At 36.1% G+C, this 20,872-nt stretch overlaps 1 protein-coding gene across 4 annotated transcripts; it reads right to left on the bottom strand.

The window, feature by feature from the left end:
* Nucleotides 1-6,179: 6,179 nt before the first annotated feature.
* Nucleotides 6,180-13,798, bottom strand: LOC107613505 (uncharacterized). Of its 4 annotated transcripts, XM_088496386.1 has the most exons (14): nt 13,082-13,508; nt 11,755-11,940; nt 11,413-11,432; nt 11,116-11,185; nt 10,604-10,800; nt 9,979-10,054; nt 9,767-9,850; nt 9,603-9,682; nt 9,279-9,405; nt 9,012-9,071; nt 8,859-8,909; nt 8,620-8,778; nt 8,158-8,290; nt 6,180-6,577 (listed from the first exon to the last, which is right to left on the bottom strand). In XM_088496386.1, the coding sequence occupies exons 3-14, from the start codon at nt 11,424-11,426 to the stop codon at nt 6,417-6,419; spliced, it is 1,212 nt and encodes a 403-aa protein (XP_088352512.1). In that variant the 5' UTR covers nt 11,427-11,432; nt 11,755-11,940; nt 13,082-13,508; the 3' UTR covers nt 6,180-6,416. The 4 variants fall into 4 exon arrangements, with proteins under 4 accessions (XP_088352512.1, XP_016171022.1, XP_088352511.1 ...); XM_016315536.3 differs by lacking the exon at nt 11,413-11,432 and having other exon boundaries at nt 13,082-13,798; XM_088496385.1 differs by lacking the exons at nt 11,413-11,432; nt 13,082-13,508 and adding an exon at nt 12,832-13,075.
* Nucleotides 13,799-20,872: the final 7,074 nt, after the last annotated feature.

The raw sequence follows: 20,872 nt of genomic DNA, 5'->3' as shown, positions 1-20,872 counted from the left end.
GAGATTGCCCAAGAACAGCCTCCGTCTTGCGCACCCCGCGGCCGAGCAAAGCAGGGAGAGATAGACCCACTTTGGTTGTGCCGCCAGATCGCAATCAGTGAAGAACTCCTCGGTACCCGGCAGCAACTGCTCGTTGATGAAACCGAGAGCATCAAAAGATTTCTCCATCATGGATGGAGCCATGATCTCTTTTCCCTTCTCTCCAGGAGCGCCCTTCCTCTTCTTCCGAGACGAGGGGGCACGATCTCATGCATGTCATCCTCAAGCCGAGCCTCTGCCGCCTCATAGGAACCTCCGGCATTGGCCCCCGAGGCTACAGCCGAGTCGTCGGCCTCCTGATGAGGTTGTTCTTCATCCTCTTCCTCGGTGAGGAAAACCGCCATTAATTCTCCATGGTAGTGAGGCCGCTGGCCATGTCAACTGCAAAAAAAAAAAATCGTAAGACTTACAAGTGCACAGTAAGAAAACAAAAGCACAAGAAGATGAAAGTGTTAAGGCACCTACCCACATACTGACGACCGGCAACTTGGTCACTCATCATGTAAGACCCGGTTAATTAACGGCTAATTAACCCATAAATGAAAATTTATTCTAGAAAGCCAAAAATGTTATTTTTATGGCTTAATATGATAGAGGAGATTGAGACGAGAATTTCGGTACCAATTTTATAGAAATCGGACCAAGATTGGACCGAACGGGCCAAACCGGTCCAACCGGACCCAAAATGGGCCCTTGGCCCAACTAAACTAAACCAAAACCCTAGTTTTCAGTACTCTCTCTCCTCACTTATCACTCAAACACGCTGAAATGGAGTAGGAGAGGGGAAGAACACTCTCTCAAACTTCTATCTCTCACTTGATCTTCAAACCACCATAACTTTTGATCTAGAGCTCCGATTGCCGCACCGTTTGTGGCCACGCGTTCACCGCGGAGTGCTCTACAAAACCTATACAATCAATCTTGAGGTAAGCCACGTTTTGCTCTTCGAAATTCCAGCCCTTGTTTTCGAGTTTCATGGATGAAATATTGAGATTTTTGGGCTCTTTGATGTTATAGGACCCAACTCTCTTGAAGGAGAAGGTTAATCTTGTCTCCTTGGACCTTGGGTGTGGTAAGATTCTCAACTCTAGTGTAATTTGTTGTTCTATGATGTTGGGTATTGAGATGTTGTGTATGGGTATGATGATTGTGGCTTAGGTTGTGTATATGTGAATATTGGAGCTTGATTGGTGATTTTGAAAAGCTTGGGAGAGGGTTTTGTGTGATAAAATCTGTTCTTGGAGGTGTTGAGACCTTGAGAGCTTGTGAACAAGTGGTTTGGAAGTGCTCCGGTTGAGCTTGAGAAATCGGCTAAGGTATGGTCTCGGTTTCCCGTATCTAATATGTAATGTGGTAGAAAATACTTAGGCTAGAGGCCCTAAGATAGGCATTGAATGGTTGATGTTGTTAAATGGTTGAGATATATAATGTGATCATATATGTGATTATGAATATTGATGCCTTGATTATGTGATATATGAGAAAATGCATGTTGTGATATATGCTTGATGAATGATTAAGGTTGAATTGGTGGGTGGTACCATGTTGATGGTAAGTATGATGTTGATTATGTATAATGATGGTTGATTGGAAATGGTATTATTGGAAATTGGGATGAGAGAGGATGTATGACATGATATTGTGTTTGTCCTTTAGCCATTTGATTGAGAAGTGTTAAAAGGGTTGGATGGTGATTTTGGGAAATTTGGTAAAGTGTCAATGTGTGAGTTGAGGATGGCTTGAGGTTGATTTTGGTGCATTTTAATTGATTTCAAAGAAAAGGGATGAAATTGGCATGTTTTGATTGATTTTGAAAAGAGTTGAAAGTGGCTTGTTTTGAAAATGGCACTTTGTGGTTTTGTATGAAAACATGGTTCTTGGGCATACTTTGATGGGACATAACTTGGACCACGGATCTTTGTTTTGTGCCAAATTTGTTTAAAAATGAAATTGGATCCGGGATGTCCATGCCGTTCGAAGAACGGGTGAAAAACGATTTAAAATGAGGAAGTTATGACCGTCGGAAGATTGGGGGTTGAATCTGTAAATTCTGCAGCTTTTAACTTAGAAAATTTTTAGCAGAATGACCCTCCGCGCGTAGGCGCAATTGGCGCGTACGCGCCGTTCTTCAAGAAAGCACCATCCACGCGTGCGCGTGGTGTGCGCGAATGCGTCGATGCGCTGCACCAAATGCCCAGCTATTTTCCCGAGAGTTGTGCCAGTTTTGTGCCTGGGGCGCAAGAGCACCCACGCGTGCGCGTGGCTGACGCTCGCGCGTCGTTTGGTTATTTTTTTAATCCGCGCGTTCGCGCGTATGACGCTTGCGTGTCAATGAGTTTTATGGCCATCCACGCGTGCGCGTGGAGTGCGCATACGCGTGGCCCTGTTTTCATCCCAAAGTTGATTTTTGAGTTTTAAAAGCCAAATTTCATACTTCTAAGCCTCCGATCTCACCACTTATGTCTTAAATCATTATAACATGCCTAGCAATGGGGCAAGAGGCTAGTAAATGTGGTAACTTGCGAGTGAAGCAAGGGAAAAATGAATGATCAATGAGGATCAAAGATGATTATGTGAGATGCGGAGGATGGCGGTGGAAGTGCTTGTTATGCCATAGGCCGAAGGGCCGTAATTGTTAATGAATTGGCTGGTTATGGATTTAACCGCGAGCCGGGTGGCTAGATTATTGCCGTGTTACGGTGGAGCCATGATTATGGCTAAGTATAAATGCATATATGCTGTTGAATGAATTGTGAATGTTTGCACTTCCACCATCGGAGATGAGGTTTCCCTAGGAGGAAGCAGTGGCTAGCCACCACGTGCTCCAGGTTGAGACTCGAAGCTCTTTTGACCCTATGTCGTAAGTGTGGCCGGGCACTGTGAAAGGCCCGGATGAGCTCACCCCCGTAATTATTCACCAGTGAGGGTGATAGATATGGATCATGATTATGATCAAGTTTATGATGAGTATAACTCGAGTTGGGGATGCGCGACAGAGGGACAGTCCAATGGTTAGCTACCAGGACTTGTCGGGTTGGCTCTATAACCGACAAATGATATCATCAGCCACTAGGGACAGGCATTCATCATATGCATACTATATGAATTGTTTGAGATTGCCTATTTGACTGCATATTACTTGCTAATTGTCTAAATGCCTTATCTGTTCCTATTTGTAAATCTCTTGTCTGATATAACTGTGTTTGCTATATTATACTCCTGCTGGTGGTTGGGAGGTCTGAAGGAATTGGAAAGGGAAGTATTAGTTAGACTAAAGGATCTTTAGTCAGTTGCCACTTACGGTTTAGTTTGTTTATAAGCTTTGATATTATCTGGAGGAAGTTCTAGGATTGCCTTCGGCTTTCCTCTATTATTATGTATTATATATGTGGAAGTTGTTACCATGCTGGGGACCTCTGGTTCTCACCCATGCGGATTTTGTGGTTTTCAGATGCAGGACGTGAGGTTTCTCGCTAAGGCATGCTGGAGACTTCTGGATTAGCGAAGATTCTTTGTTCTCGGGACTCTGTTTTGGTTTATATATCTTGTTTAGATATTTTTTATCTCCATTAAATAATACAAACTGTGATGACTCCTCTTATAGGAGATTTTTGGAGAATAGGGTTCTGTATTTGTGTCCCTTTGAGTTTCCTTTGGGGTTTCCTTATTCCATTATATGTATATATATATTGCTATGCTCGGATCGGTTATCTTCTCATCCGGATTTGAGTTTTAATATTCCTGTTTTTGACACTCTTTATATATATATATGATCTCGCGTTAGCTTATCCCTGTTCGTTACGTTATCGATCGGAGTGTTGCGCTTTCGAGTTACGATTTTTGTTTACCCCCTTTTTCTACAAAGGCTCCTAGTTATAATCAATTATTCATACTACTATACGTACTAAATTTTTGTTTTAGAGGTCGTAATACCTTGCCATCTCTGAATTATGACTTAAGCATAAGACTCTGTATGGTAGGGTGTTACACATCACGTGCCTGGGGTTTAACGGCCTATTCCCGAATATGGCCAGCACCACATCAATAATTTTCTTGCTATCCCGACTCAATCCCTCGTAAGTTGACTTAACGAGGTAGTCGGCAGTAGCCTCGTACTTCTAGTAGGTGGGGAACCAATGCTCCCTCTCCAGGGTCAACCAGAAAGGATAGTGTCCCTCAACTGGACGTACTTTGAAGTACTCCTTGAACCCATGAACGAGTCCTTAAAGTGGCCAACAATTTTTTGTCCCTAGACAGCTCAAAAGGACATGTAGCCCTTCTTTAACTTCTCCTCCCGATAGGGCACGGTCAGGAGAAAGAAAAATAGGAAAACCTCCACCACGGCAAGGATCTCCAAAAATATTCACACGCAAGCCTATTAAGGTGGAGCTGCAACGGGGCGATGTTGCATCCGTTTAGGAGCCTAATGACGAAGTCAGAGAACGGAAAATGAACCCGAATAACATCGAACATGGGTTCGTAGATCTACATCCAATCGGGGATTTGAGGAGCATCCGGGTTGATGTAGCAAATCCGTTCATGGGGATCGAGAAGGGAGAGCACATATTGTCCCTCCGTCGCACCACCGCCACTAATCGCTCTGACATCCATAAGCTCCTGAAGGTCTCCTTCGGTAAGGCACAACAGTTTCCCTACCACCTCAGTGTTGTACCAAAAATATGTCCGAGGTACACCTCAATTATGAAGATTTAACTACTAATCTCTTGCTCAACACAACTGAATTACTAACCTTTTTTTTAATTACAATTTAACCCCAAATCCTGAAAATAATTCCAAAAGTAACCAACTTCCTTCAAATTCATCAACAATTCACACTTCTTTTAATGATCATTCAAGCACCATCAATTTCACAATAAAATAATCAATTTAATCCATTAGGATTTTATCACTTTTATGACATAATTTGAGAAAATAACTCTATCTAAACCTTTATCTTAATTCCAAACTCTTGAATAAATTCTTTTGTATTCAAAATCACCAACAAAACCTATTTTACAATCAATAATAATTTCCAATCATATTATACTTTCTTGGATTATTCCAATGTAGAAAAAGGTAAAGATTCGCTCACCTTTGATGCTTGAAAGTTTATGATACTAACCTTTTTAAAGTACGATTTTTAAACCCAAAATATCAAGTGATTTAGCACCCTTGTGCCTGTATGGTTGAAATTTTTAGAGATGAAGAAAAGAGATTTTTCAACTCACCTTGACGAAATTAGTATAGTTAGAAAAATGGTTAGATGGAGAGGTGAATTGGTAGGAATTTCGATCAAAACTTTGGATTTTACCCATCAAATCAGGCTTGATGATTACGATGAATAATGTTCAAAATTTTATATTCTCTCTTCAATATGATACAAATTTGAATGAAATGGATGAACATGAGGAAGAAACAGTATTGGATTAAACAGTATTGGATTTTTACCCAATACTGTTTCTTCCTCATGTTCATCCATTTCATTCAAATTTGTATCATATTGAAGAGAGAATATAAAATTTTGAACATTGCAGCCGAGGCTTGGTGCTAGTGGCAGGATCTGCTGCCTCGCAAGTAGCTGCACCCGGGTTCAAGTCCTATGAGAAAAAAAATGAACCCTTAAATGAACTCATGTAGTGTATGTGAGTGTGTTGTGTGGGTGTGTAATACATGAGTAATGCCTAGAATTAGGAGTTGTCTAATCCATCTAACAAAAAAAAAAAAAAAAAAGTTGAATACCAGATCCAAATTAGGAGTTAAATGAACCCTTAGGCTTTTCATAATGAATTATCACTTCCTGTATGAAAATTACGTTTGATGTATATTTACTTTGTTATCTCAATCTACTTTAATTAACAATAATAAGATTGACATAATTATTTCAGATCCAAATTATATTGAAATATTTCGACACAAATTAAAATAATTTTTAATTTAATTACACCAATGAATTTTTCATTAAATTTTAACTCAGTAATTATGTGATTCCCAAAACACACTTCCTATCCACTAAATAAGTATTATTTTTGAAAACAAGCTTAAATATCAAGTACACAAATTTATTCAATTTAGTTTTTTTTTTTTTTTTAAAAAAAACGAAAATCGGCGAGTCGCGTCATTGGAATCTTAGAAACCTCTAGTTCAAATGAAACTGTAAATGTACTAGTATAAATTTCAATTAAATCTTGAACATACTATTATGTACATTCGACTTCACATTTCTTATAATTAAGAACAATTCAATAAATAACTAATACATATAACTTGCTAAAACAATGTGAATATTTCGAAGAATACTTCTTGTGTTGAATTTTCAAATGCTATCTTTGTATATTAGTTAGAGATGAAGTAGAACGATCATGTTGATGAACACACGGCTAAACTAGCAGCGGTGCTGTCAAAGATTTTGAAGGGTTGTTGAAATCCATAGTGCAAGTTACTGCCACACCAACCAGTGCACATAATGCAGGAACAAGACCCAAACCTAACCTTGTAACTGAAAGGACCATTTGTGTTCCTTGGAGCTGTGGAGACACATCTGCATTGTGGTCAATTAACACTGTCAAAATACAAAAAATGTATTTGTTTCGGCTGGCTTCAGCAGCTGCTTTTTTTTTTTCTTCTAGATATAAAGAACTAAAAGAATAGCCTCTAAGAAAAGAAAATTCAATTTAATTTCTAATCTAACCACCCCGGAAAAAAAAGCCTGCATGGCACCCATGTAAGGACCTAAATTTCCGTTTGGTTCAGTTTCCACTCTATGCAGCCAGGCTATTTCACATGGAGGACTTCCCATGTTAAACAACATGGGTTAGATAGGGAGGGTGATAGGAGGCTACCACAAGGTGTCCAAAGTCCTAGGTTAAGGTCCCATTTAGAAAGTTTCAAAAGCTATTTTTTGGACTTTTGATAAAATCAAGTCACATTAACGGTATTTGATACAATTTTTTAAAGGTAAATGCTATGGTGCCTTTGAGATTGTGCCTAACTTATTAAAAATGGCAAATAGATAATATTTAATAAATTTTAAATATTTTACTTTTTATTTAAACATTTTATTTTTTACTTTTAAAAGCAAGTTAGGCAATTTAGGCACCATAGTAAAAGGCACTATAGTAAAAGGCACCATAAAACTCACCTTTTTTAAATATGCTTTCAAGTTTTAACTTTTTCAAAAGTTGTTTAAGAGCTTTTGAAGAAGGCTCTTCTTCTCAAAAGCTATTTTATCACTCTTATTTATTACACAACTTTAAAACAAGTACTTCTATAATAACTTACTAAACATAAAATAACTTATTTATAAATTGTTTTTAATATAAGTCCTTATGTTTTAAAATCTTTTTTCAAAAGAACTTAATTAAGTAGTTTACCTAAAGTGGCTAAAAGTATTGATGATTGCTAAGGTATCTAAAGTTTGATGCTAATTTAACAAAAATGGTTAAAAGTCAATATTTAATTTAAAAAGTATAAAAATAAATAATTTCTAAATATTTGATATTTATTTTAAAAAGTAAGTTTGGCAATTTTGGCAACAAAACAAAAGGCGTCATAGAATTGGCCTTAAGTGTTATAGGATGCTTGTATTTAAGAAGAATAGTTCTTTTGTCTTAACAACTACTCCCCCTTTTCAAAATAAATATCGCTTCCACTTTTTGAGTTTATTAAAAAGTTAACATATTTAGATAAGCCTTTTGTCGAGATACATTAACTTTTCAATGAACCCAAAAAAGTGAAAGCTACACTTATTTTGAAATGGAGGGAGTAACTTTTGAAGTGTGGTTCCCCACCTTCCATATGTACTTGATAGGTTCAATTTCTACTGGAGTTGGGACAAAACCCCTTTGAGGAAAAAATGCCCTGTATGTTTTAACAAAAATCATATGTTGGACTGTAATTGGAAGATTTCGTGCACTCTAAGTTTGAGCTTGGACATGCTAACTCTATGAAGAAGAATATAACAAGAGCATAGAAAAGTTTAAGCCAGATATGTCGTATCCTGCTATTGTAGGTAGCAAGAATCTACTTAAATTTCATTATTGCTTCCCATCGTCCAGTCTAATGTATACCTTTAGGGACGGAGAGAATTATCATAGGATAAAATAAAATTAACAAACTTACTTTGATATGACTGAAGAACATATAAAGCAAGCCCGCATGAAATTTTGTCCACAAAGCTCAATGATCCACAAACAAATGCACAGCCATTAAGGTCCTCACCAATGAGAAAATTTTGCATGCTTACTGCAGTCACCTATTAAAAGAACACCACTCAATAATTCAACATATTTATATCTGATAAACAAATCCTTATTAATTTGAAGTTTGAACCAACATAGAAGGAATTTATGACAGGGTGCTATTAGTGTTAAACTTCAGCATTTGATTTTTCCTCTTATTGACCAAAGTTGTTATGTCTAAACTCTAAACTCTAAACCTTACATTTTTTAAGAATAGAAACTGGTAAATTTACCTTACATAAAAGTAATAAAGAAAAATAAGGCTTCAAAATTGCATACATAAAATAAAATGGACATTTCTTTTTCTTTTGACAATTCGAATAAGTAGAAGATCTTGCCATACCGTCATCAGAGCATTTGCTATGCCAATAAATACTGATACTATGTACATCACATAACTCATATTTCTTGTTAAAAGAAGGATCACGGCACCGCAAAAAATCCAAAGAATGCACCCAGCAGAGTAGTAGGCCTTCAGCCTTCGACCGGTCCATGCAATCTCCTAACAAAATAATAATAATTTTAACTATGGAAATGTAATATGGTACAATATAATCAATAGAACTTATTTAGTATGCAAACCTGTAATGCAATAGATACAGCGAAACTGCATATGTATATAATAGCAGGAACCTAATTCAATTATCATCAAACAATTGTTATTTACTACAACTTCAAATATATAAAGATCAACAGACTGAAATGAATTAAAAATGGGCTAAATTTCTCATGTACCAAAGCTTTGGCTGATTGGGCCATATGTAGGTCATTGATGACAAAGAATGCAAGGTATGCCTGAAATAGAAGCCATTTTGGTGTCATAAGTATTCATGTTATGTTTCATAGGAAATCTAAATGCCAGTATTAAATTTCAGTTTCCTTTTAAATGTTTCCTGACTATGCGTTCTCTTCATACCCAAACTTGCAGCAAAGTCTATACATTTCAAGCCTCTTCTCTTCCGATGAGTAAATAAGCGAAAAATTGTTAGTTGTTGTGCTAACCTGTGAAACGTTGAGAACTAATCTCGTGAGAACATAAACAAGAGCAACCTGATAATACAAAACTCTCTTGAACCAATAGACCCATGAAATCCTAGCATGAACTGATCCATGTACACCAACCTTCAATCTAGGAAAATAACAAAAGAGAATTTCTCAGTTTTTCAACAAATAATGGCCTAAATTGATCAAACAACAATGAACAACTACAAGACCTTAACTCTGTATAAGTTTGATTATTGCACAATTTCCAGTGATAATATTAATATACTACTAGAAACAACAGAAAGCTTTGATTATAAATTGTAGTTAAGCCTACAAGCACACCTGGGTTCTTTGGTTGCAAGATGAAATATGCCAACGAAGCAGCAGCCAATAAGAATTGACAGATATGCAATCCAACGGTACTGCTCATTTGGAATAATAACAAAGTGATTATGCTTGATGTCAGCTACTAATAGATGGATATAAACAATTACTAATACACATACCTGATTTTCAACACCAGCATATGTTTTCCCACTAATGACACTGAATAATATCAACGCAACTCCATAAAGACTTAGGTTGGCAACCTTGAATAGATACAATTTATATAAATTAATAATTTATAAGGATATCAATCTTGATGATTTAATATAAATCCCTCCCCCAACCAAAAAAAGAGGGATATGTAGCATAAGGAACATTATGAGAATATTACCATGGTAAAAGCATTGCGACAGCTAGCTAGTGCCACTCTGCTGGTAGAGTTCAATGTGATGCAAGTAACCATGGACCTTCAAGAAAGCAATTGAAGAATTTATAAAATAATGATAATCTTGGTATCCCACTTAGGGAAAGATTTACATAACCATTAACCCTGTTAAGAATTGCATTAGTGATTGCTTCAACCAAGAAACTTATGAAATTGGAGTGTTCATTTAGATTAATGTGTTTAGAAATACACATTTCATGTCATTCTTAGACTTATTTAATGAAGTAATAGCCACAACAAACAATTAAGCTGCTTAACAGACATCAGAGAATCAGTATCAGTTGTTTTGTCCCCATGAAAATTTTCATGTGTGAATAGTATGTATTTAGTTTAACAAGAAAAATCAGCTAATCTAAATATTTTGACAAATGAATTTCCAAAAATATAAATAATTCAAGGACGCAAGGATATCCAAATCTCTAGTCTATATTGCCAAGAACAGAGCTAAGAACACTTTAAAGACAAAAGCACCAGCCGACTGCTTTTATTTTGATGTTTGTAACTGAAGGACTATATTCAACTAGAAATTAAAAAGTAACTGAAAAGAAGGTAAACATGTGGAAATTATTACATGTGTGAAACCTGAGTAGCAGCCCAGCCTACATTGAAGATTGCTGCAAATGCACTGTAACTGGCAGTTTCAAATGTTTTAGAGTTGGAACCGAAGATTTTACATGGTAGACAACCTCCAAAAACAGAAGAAAAAGAAACAGCCACCAATATGGATCCGGCAGCATGCCAAATCTTGAAATGCCCAAATCTGTCTATCTATAAAGCAAGACAACAGAAACAAGCATTTCTATCAATACAAGATCTCGAAAGCATATAAACCTTGGTAAAAATGCAGATATTAAATAAGCAACAGGCAGATAAAAATTACTCAGATTACTTCCACAAAAAATCCACATTATCATGAAGATTAAGACAAGGAATTTGGATGAAAAGGAATCGAGAAATAATGAATTTAACTATTTTATGAAATAGTGATGGTTTACAAGGATGATTTTAGGCATACGTAGAAACCAACAGCAGCATACGATATATTTCCTAACAATGAAGGAAAATATGTGTCCAAGACATTACCAGTTCACCAGCAAATATGGTGGCAAAACCATCAGCCACTTGACCTGAAAGCATCACAACCGCTGCATCCCTATGAAATGGGGAAAAAGAAATATCAAGTACACAAAATAAGAAACTATGACAGATTCTGTCAAAGATATTAGAATAGAAAGCTTTCTCAAGTTATTGAAAATTAAAAATGTTATACAACTTTGAAAATCATTTGTCGTAACATTGACATTCCAACATAATGTGCCTCTTGCAAAAATATTTCTTGTAAATGTGTATCTGTAGTATGTTCACAGGTTCATGTCCCACCTCAACTCGAACATTCATGCCTGAAGCAGGCGAAATGCATTAAGTTATTATCTATTATCAATTTACAGTATTGGAACATTTGCTGCTAAAGTTTACAAAAAATGTAATTGTGCATCAATTATTTGTGTTCTACAATCCACTAAATCAATTTGATTTTGCAAATCAGTTCAAATCCATGTAATTATTAGGCTAGATCCTGACAATTGGACTAGTGAAATTCTAATGGCAACCATTTATATCATACTTAAATAAAATATCAATTAATACAATTTTGCACAAAAGATAACTATACTCTTTGACATGTCCAAGAAACTAAATAAGAATAACAAAAGGTTATTGCACCTTGGTGAAAGTCCAATATCCGTCAAGAACAATAATAGATAGGTGAACCAACAAGCAGCCGTAATGTCATTAAGCATGTGTCCCATGCCATAATAGAAGACAGGCCATCTTCCTAAGGGCTTAGTAAATGAGTCATCTTCAATGATAGTACCCATGATGAGGGCTTTGGTAACTGCAACCCCAAACCTGAAAGGTATAAAATGAAAATTTTCATTTGCAGACTTGCAAAATTGCTTTTTCTTTTTCATTTTTTTGGATTTGCGCCAATTTTGAATAGGTTTTTCCTCTTCTTTTTTATTTGCCTTACGCTAAACCTTTTCTTTTGAGATCAACAAAGGTCGACCTCTAGATCTTTAGATCATAAAAACTCCACTACCTTGTCATGAAACCACTTGTCCCAGAAGCTTAAAGGTACATAAATGGTTATATTTCTATCAATGTATAACATCATATTGTTTGTTAAGGAACCTTCCTACTCAAATGAATGAAGAAAAGAACCCTAACACAGTAACAGTTGAGTCTCTATCACATTGAAGACTTAGTAAAGAAAATCAATGAACTGTAACAAAGCTATAATGTTCCAAATGCAGTCGAATAAATCCAAGCTATAATCTGGCAACATAATAAGCATCCAACAAAAAGAAGGTAGGGCTTGTAAGCACAAGAACAAAACAGATGTACAAAACTGCCAAATGCCATACAAAACTAGAGTCTATAGAAGCTGCTTATATTCAGACAGATGTACAATTATGACAATAAACACAGCATATTTGAATATTAACAAGAAGATAACAAATTTGTATCAGGGGTCCCAATCATACCCCTCTCCCTCTGCCCCACCAAAAGAAACAGAAGGAAGTTTCTTGTAATAGAGCCAAATCACAGCATTTTTGTACCAAGTTTCTCAGTTTCTCTTTCCAAACTCAAATTCCTTATACCACACTTTCCCCAAACTTACTCCATCAATTAAATATACCACCTTGCAGATTAAGTAAAAAAGCATCATATCTACCAGGGTTAGAAACAGATCATATCACATATTACCCAAAAAAAAAAAAAAAAAGAAAATTGCTTTACCTAGAAAGCAATTCCAACAACCGCCACTGAAAATGAAATCATACTTTCGAATTTCAAAATATAGTCACAACTCATAAAGCACTGAAAGAAAACCAAGTTGCAGGAAATTCAAATTTTGCAAAACATCAATCACATGAAACACAAAATCCGAAACATGCAGAGAAGAAACAAAAGGTGGGAGAGATATTCCTAAATCAGAAAACTAAATTGATGATGAGATGATGGAGTTTATGATTTGATAACTACTTACCGAAAGAGAGAAAACGTGAAGGTCAAGCAAAGCAAAGCGCCACATCAAAGACGCGCTTCCATAGTGATAAAACTCACCGTCAGAAAACCAAGTTGGATATAAAGGCTCAGAGAAAAAACAAAACACAAGAAACCAAAGATAATAACAAATATATCACTTTTTTTTCTAAATCACATGGTCACAATTTTCAAGGGGATATCTTTGTATGACATATCCGACATCATCCACCACAGCAAATCTATCCTCACAGGCTCACAGCACGTAACTGGAATTTAAAAAAATATTAAATATCTTTTTTTCTGTTTTTGGAAGATAAAAACTATATAATATGGCTGTCACTATTGAAAATTCAAGTTTGTCGTTGGCTCTCTTCTTCTTTCTGATTGCGTTATTCAGTCGTTTGGGCGGTTGAGTGCAGAAGTAGTGTGCTTTTCTGATCAGTGATCAGTTGGTGGGAACCAAATTGTGTTCCAAATATTGTGGAATGACAAAAATGTCCCTTAGTGGGAAGTGGCTGCTATGGCGTCATCAGCATCAATGGCCACGTTGTGGCGTCAAGGGACAGCTGCCCTTTTACATGATAAGGTACTTCTCGCCCAATTGGAAATTAGAAATTAGAAATGAGAAATGAGAACTTGGGATGCATTTAAGAAGCAATATCTTTATGAGATTGATAGGAGATATTTTTGTATGAAATGCTATTAATTGATTTGCGATAATTTTACGGGATTTGTTAATTTACTTTTAAGAATACTATGATATAAATTATAAATACATATAATCAACTTTGATTGGATTGGTCAGCTATCTCATTTATATGTTTAAATAAATGTCAAAACTTTGACTTTAGTCTATATATATATAATAATTTATTAATCAATAATAAATTATCAAATAAAATTTTAATTTACGATAAATTAATTTTTAATTTCTCAAATTTAAAGTTTCATAGACAAACAAAAAGTCATAACAGTATAATTAAACTTATAATATAATACAATAATAACTAAAGTAAGACTGAACTTATAATTTTCACTATCTTATTAAAATTAATGTATTATTTGTAAGAATGGTAACTTAAAGGTAAAAAATAATATATATATATATATATATATATATATATATAGATATATATATATATATATTAAATTAATAAACAACACAATATGTATTATTGTTTTTTATAAAACAAATATTAAAATATTAATTCAAATATCATAATTAATTTTTTATTAATCTATTTTATTCAATACACTAGACATAATATATACAATGTCAAATTAAATCATTAAACAACACTTTAACATTATTTAATTCAAATATTTAAATGTTATCTTATTTATAAAACAAAAAGAATAAAGTTAGCTAAAAAACAAACAGCTATAAAAATAGTCTGAATGTTGTCGAAACAATACTTTTGGTTTGTTGTCATCAAATACTAATGATATGAAATATGATTAGTGTTCTGAACAAAGATGACATAATGAGAATACAATTAAATGAGAAAAATGACGTTATTAGCTAAACGGCTAAGTTATTAAAATTAATAAAGTTATTAACTCACGAAATTATCAAATCATAACATTAAACACGAACATTATTAAAGATAGTAAATGTCTAATAACAATTATGTTCATATTTTTTGTTGTGACTACGAGTTTATGAGATCTGGAGATTGAAGATCTTAACTTGAGCAACATTAGAACCAGATTGGGAGAGCTACCTGTAAGATACATCAATACTTAAGTTAGTAGTATTTAAAAGAGTTAGTGTATGTTAGAGTTTATCTGATCGACACTCATCCCTTCCTCGTCTTTCAAACTCGCGACGTTCGTTATCACATCGTGGTGACCTCCTCTATCTTTGAGGTGAGTGCAAACGTCATCGATTGTTATCTTGTTGTTGATCAGGGATCTTTTTTGGGATTTTCCTTTCATGACTATGATCTTCATGGCCCATGGCCGTACGACTTTGAGACCGAGATTGCCTCGATTGTCATCACTCTACCAAGTGACATTTCAACTCTACTTGGCAGTGTTATAGTTCTTGCACTTTATGGCGCATTTTTTACATGGCATAAATGTTATCGTTCCCTAATCCAGCAAAGTGACGAGTCCTCGTGTTCTGAGTTTTGACATTATGGGCTTCAGCATTCTGCACCTCATGTTTTTCAAACCCTAGGGGAACTTGATATTCTTCATTGGTAGGAGGTGTGACATTTGTGCCCATCATCATAGAATCGCTCCTTAAAAGGAGTGATTGGGTTGATTACTGAATGAATTTTCTTATTAGCCATGGTTTAGACAATATAGGATCCCCACAGACGGTGTCAAATGTCCGTACCTTTTGTTGTGGTTACGAGTTTATGAGATTAGGAGATCGGAGATCCTAACTTGAGCGACGTCAGAACCTGGGCGAGAGGGCTACTTGCAAGACACTCCGATGCTTAAATCAGTAGTATTCATAGGAGTTAGTGTTGGTTAGAATTTACCTGTTGAGTTCCCTTTCCCTTTATTCCCTTTTCCAACGTAACGGTTTTCTTAGGCATTTATTGCCTTTAATATCTATTTTAAAGCCATATTTTGATAGTTTTGTGAGATTTCGACTTTATTAGTCTTAATGATATACATGTTAATTAGTAAAGTAGTATTCTCATTTAACCATGATTATGAATTCTTCGATCTTGTCTAGGAAAGGTTACATCGGAGAGATGTAATAAAAGAAAAAAGGAGAACTCAACAGGTAACAAATTGTTTACTGTATCACCTGAAATACTATTGATATAAGCATCAGAGTATCTGGTGCGCAGAAATCGTGACACTTCATTCCTTGGTAACGGAGCTAAAAACTTAATACGCACGTTCATAATCTTAGTTCTTTGTCACAACTTCGCACAACTAACCAGCAAGTGCACTGGGTCGTCTAAGTAATAAACCTTACGTGAGTAAGGGTCGATCTCACGGAGATTGTCGGCTTGAAGCAAGCTATGGTCATCTTGCAAATCTCAGTCAGGCAGATTCAATTGATTATGGAGATTTTATTATTAAAAGATAAATAAAACATAAATTAAAAATAGAGATACTTATGTAATTCATTGGTGAGAGTTTCAGATAAGCGTATGAAGATGCTTGTTCCTCCTGAACCTCTGCTTTCCTATTGTCTTCATCCAATCATTCATACTCCTTTCTATGGCAAGCTATATGTTAGGCGTCATCGTTGTCAATGGCTACATCCTGTCCTCTCAGTGAAAATGGTCCAATGCGCTGTCACTGCATGGCTAATCATCTGTCGGTCCTCGATCATACTGGAATAGGATCCATTGATCCTTTTGCGTCTGTCACTACGCCCAGCACTCGTGAGTTTGAAGCTCGTCGCAGCCATCCCTTCCTAGATCCTACTCGGAATACCACAGACAAGGTTTAGACTTTCCGGATCTCAAGAATGGCTGTCCATGGATTCTAATTTATACCACGAAGACTCTGATTAAGGAATCCCAGAGATACTCATTCAATCTAAGGTAGAACGGAAGTGGTTGTCAGGCACGCGCTCATAGGTTGGGAATGATGATGACTATCACGATCATCACATTCATATTGAAGTGCGAATGAATATCTTAGAATCGGAATAAGCTTGAATTGAATAGGAAAACGATAGTACTTTGTATTAATTCATGAGGAACAACAGAGCTCCACACCTTAATCTATGGTGTGTAGAAACTCTACCGTTGAAAATACATAAGAGCAAGGTCCAGGCATGGCCGAGTGGCCAGCCCCCATAAAGGTCTAAGATAGCATAAAACTGATCAAAGATGTCTAATACAATAGTAAAAGGTCCTATTTATATCAGACTAGTTACTAGGGTTTACAGAAATGAGTAAATGATGCAGAAATCCACTTCTGGGGACCACTTGGTGTGTGCTTGGGCTGAGCATTGAGCTTTACACGTGTAGAGGCTTCTCTTGGAGTTGAACGCTAGTTTGTAACCTGTTTCTGGCGTTTAACTCCACTTTGCAACCTGTTTCTGGCGTTTAACTCCAGAATGCAACATGGAACTGGCGTTGAACGCCAGTTTGCGAAGTTTAAACTCGGGCAAAGTATGGACTATTATATATTTCTGGAAAGCCCTGGATGTCTACTTTCCAACGCAATTGAGAGCGCGCCATTTGAAGTTCTGTAACTCCAGAAAATCCACTTTGAGTACAGGGAGGTCAGAATCCATCAGCATCTGCAGTCCTTCTTCAATCTTTGAATATGATTTTTGCTCAAGTCCCTCAATTTCAGCCAGAAAATACCTGAAATCACAGAAAAATACACAAACTCATAGTAAAGTCCAGAAATGTAATTTTTATTTAAAAACTAATAAAAATATACTAAAAACCAACTAAATCATACTAAAAACTATGTAAAAATAATGCCAAAAAGCATATAAATTATCCGCTCATCACAACACCAAACTTAAATTGTTGCTTGTCCCCAAGCAACTGAAAATCAAATAGGATAAAAAGAAGAGAATATACTATAAATTTCAAAATATCAATGAAACTTAGCTCCAATCAGATGAGCGGGACTTGTAGCTTTTTGCCTCTTGAATAGTTTTGGCATCTCACTTTATCCATTGAAGTTCAGAATGATTGGCATCTATAGGAACTTAGAATTCAGATAGTGTTATTGATTCTCCTAGTTCAGTATGTTGATTCTTGAACACAGCTACTTTAAGTCTTGGCCATGGCCCTAAGCACTTTGTTTTCCAGTATTACCACCGGATACATAAATGCCACAGACACATAACTGGGTGAACCTTTTCAGATTGTGACTCAGCTTTGCTAAAGTCCCCAATTAGAGGTGTCCAGGGTTCTTAAGCACACTCTTTTTTTGCTTTGGACCTTGACTTTAACCGCTCAGTCTCAAGTTTTCACTTGACACCTTCACGCCACAAGCACATGGTTAGGGACAGCTTGGTTTAGCCGCTTAGGCCAGGATTTTATTCCTTTAGACCCTCCTATACACTGATACTCAAAGCCTTGGATCCTTTTTACCCTTGCCTTTTGGTTTTAAGGGCTATTGGCTTTTTGCTCTTGCCTTTTGGTTTAAAGAGCTTTTGGCTTTTTCTGCTTGCTTTTTCTTTTTCTTTCTCTTTTTTTTTGCCATTTTTCTTTTCTCTTTTTTTTGCAAGCTTTTGTATTCATTGCTTTTTCTTGCTTCAAGAATCAATTTTATGATTTTTCAGATTATCAATAACATTTCTCCTTTTTCATCATTCTTTCAAGAGCCAACATATTTAACATTCATAAACAACAAATTCAAAAGACATATGCACTATTCAAGCATTCATTTAGAAAACAAAAAGTATTGTCACTACATCAAAATAATTAAACTAGTTTCAAGGATGAATTCGAAACCATGTACTTCTTGTTCTTTTGTAATTAAAACATTTTTCATTTAAGAGAGGTGATGGATTCATAGGACATTCATAACTTTAAGGCATAGACACTTAAATACTAATGATCATGTAATAAAGACACAAACATAAAGCATAGTAAACGAAAAATAGAAAAATAAGAACAAGGAGATTAAGGAACGGGTCCACCTTAGTGAGGGTGGCGCCTTCCTCTTCTTGAAGAACCAATGGTGCTCTTGAGCTCCTCTATGTCTCTTCCTTGTCTTTGTTGCTCCTCCCTCATAGCTCTTTGATCTTCTCTAATCTCATGAAGGATGATGGAGTGCTCTTGATGCTCCACCCTTAGTTGTCCCATGTTGGAACTTAATTCTCCTAAGGAGGTGTTGATTTGCTCCCAATAGTTTTGTGGAGGAAGGTGCATCCCTTGAGGCATTGACGTTAGGATTTTTGTCAGTAAAGAATTTCATAAAAACAGTCACGTTGTAGATATAGTCTCTAAACCGACAGAAATCCCTTCGTACAAACGTTTTGATTGTCACAAGTAACAAACCCCTTTAAAATTGATAATCGAGTATTTAAACCTCGGGTCGTCTTCTCAAGGAATTGCAGGGAGGTGTTCTTATTATTGATTATGAAAAAGTGTGTTTTTGGGGAATGTTGAGTTTGGGCAATGCGCACAGGTATATTTTCAAGCAATAAAAATAAATAAATAACTGTAAAGTAAACTCTTGGCAAGGTATGAGAACCGAAAGTCCTATCCTGGTTATCCTTATCAATTGTGATGAGAATTGGATTTTTCTCCCACTTTGTTAACCTCTAACTATGAAGGTAAGTTAAGTGGATGAATTAATTCTGATTCCTCAAGTCCTAGTCTTTCCTTAGGAAAAGTTAGAGTTAGTGGAACTCGAATTAATTCTTGAAGAATTCCAATTTTCAATCAACAATGAGTTTGATAACTCAAGAGTCTCCAATTATTTAACCAAAGCCAAAAGGGAAGAAAGTCTACTTAAATAAAAATAATTTGGATAAACACAGAGCATTAATAAATTAAAGAGAGCAATCATAAGTCTGAAATACCTCAAATTATATTAAATAAAATATTCAAATCATAACATGGAAAAGTTCATAAATTAAATTGGAAAAACAAATAAAAATAAAGAACCTGGGATTGAGAGTCACTCCTAAAACTAAGAGAAGTCCTAAATCCTAATCCTAAGAGAGAGGAGAGAACCTCTCTCTCTAAAAACTACATCTACTCCTAAAATTGTGAATATGAAAGCTTGATGATGAATGGATGCATTCCCCCACTTTATAGCCTCTAATCTGTGTTTTCTGGGCCGAGAACTGGGTCGAAAACAGCCCAGAAATCGCTGGAGAAGAATTCAAACACGCTGATTTCTGTCACTGCGATGCGGCCGCATGGAGCACGCGGTCGCATCGCCTAGCGTCAGGGCAACTATTGGCATATTATATATCAAATCGAAGCTCCAGACGTTAGCTTTCCAACGCAACTGGAACCGCGTCGTTTGGACCTCTGTAGCTAAAGTTATAGCCGTTTGAGGACGGCTAGACAGCTTAGCAATTTCTCCAACTTCTTGTATTCCTTCCACTTTTGCATGCTTCCTTTCCATCCTCTAAGCCATTCCTGCCCTGTAATCTCTGAAATCACTTAACACACATATCAAGGCATCTAATGGTAATAAGAGAGGATTAATAATAAGCAAATATAAGATCAAAGAAGCATGTTTTCAATCATAGCACAAAATCAAGAAGGAAATATAAAACCATGCAAATATTATGAATAAATGGGTAAAGGGTTGATAAAATCCACTCAATTGAGCACAAGATAAACCATAAAATAGTGGTTTATCAGGCATCTCAGGGATTTCATGGTGGGGGATTTCCTCATGCTCTTGTTGAGGTCCATGATCTCTTATTTGCTCCATCCTTTTCTTAGTGATGGGCTTGTCCTCTTCAATGAGGATGTCTCCTTCTATGTCAATTCCAGCCGAATTACAGAGGTGGCATATGAGGTGAGGAAAGGCTAACCTTGCCCAAGTGGAGGACTTGTCAGCCACCTTGTAAAGTTCTTGAGGTATAATCTCATGAACTTCCACCTCCTCTCCAATCATGATACTATGGATCATGATGGCCCGGTCTATAGTAACTTCAGACCGGTTACTAGTAGGAATGATTGAGCGTTGAATGAACTCTAGCCATCCCCTAGCCACTGGTTTGAGGTCATGCCTTCTTAATTGAACCAGCTTGCCTCTTGAGTCAATTTTCCATTGAGCTCCTTCCTCACATATGTCTATGAGGACTTGGTCCAACCTTTGATCAAAGTTGACCCTTCTTGTGTAGGGGCGTGCGTTCTCTTCCATCATTGGCAAGTTG

This window comes from Arachis ipaensis, chromosome B8, assembly GCF_059453495.1.
Source record: "Arachis ipaensis isolate K30076 ecotype BB chromosome B8, ASM5945349v1, whole genome shotgun sequence".
Classification (NCBI taxonomy): domain Eukaryota; kingdom Viridiplantae; phylum Streptophyta; class Magnoliopsida; order Fabales; family Fabaceae; genus Arachis; species Arachis ipaensis.
The sequence above is the reverse complement of the archived record's forward strand: the minus strand, read 5'-3'. Positions and strand labels throughout refer to the sequence as shown.

Bases quoted from the DNA above. Each gene is read 5' to 3' on its own strand.
- LOC107613505 (XM_021109638.2), bottom strand. From the start codon at position 12,002: ATGAAAAAGAAAAAGCAATTTTGCAAGTCTGCAAATGAAAATTTTCAT. The intron at 9,406-9,602 runs GTGTGCTTGTAG...TTATTTTCCTAG, and splicing joins CTTGCAACCAAAGAACCCAG to ATTGAAGGTTGGTGTACATG. The intron at 9,072-9,278 runs GTTAGCACAACA...CTTCTATTTCAG, and splicing joins TAGTTCTCAACGTTTCACAG to GCATACCTTGCATTCTTTGT.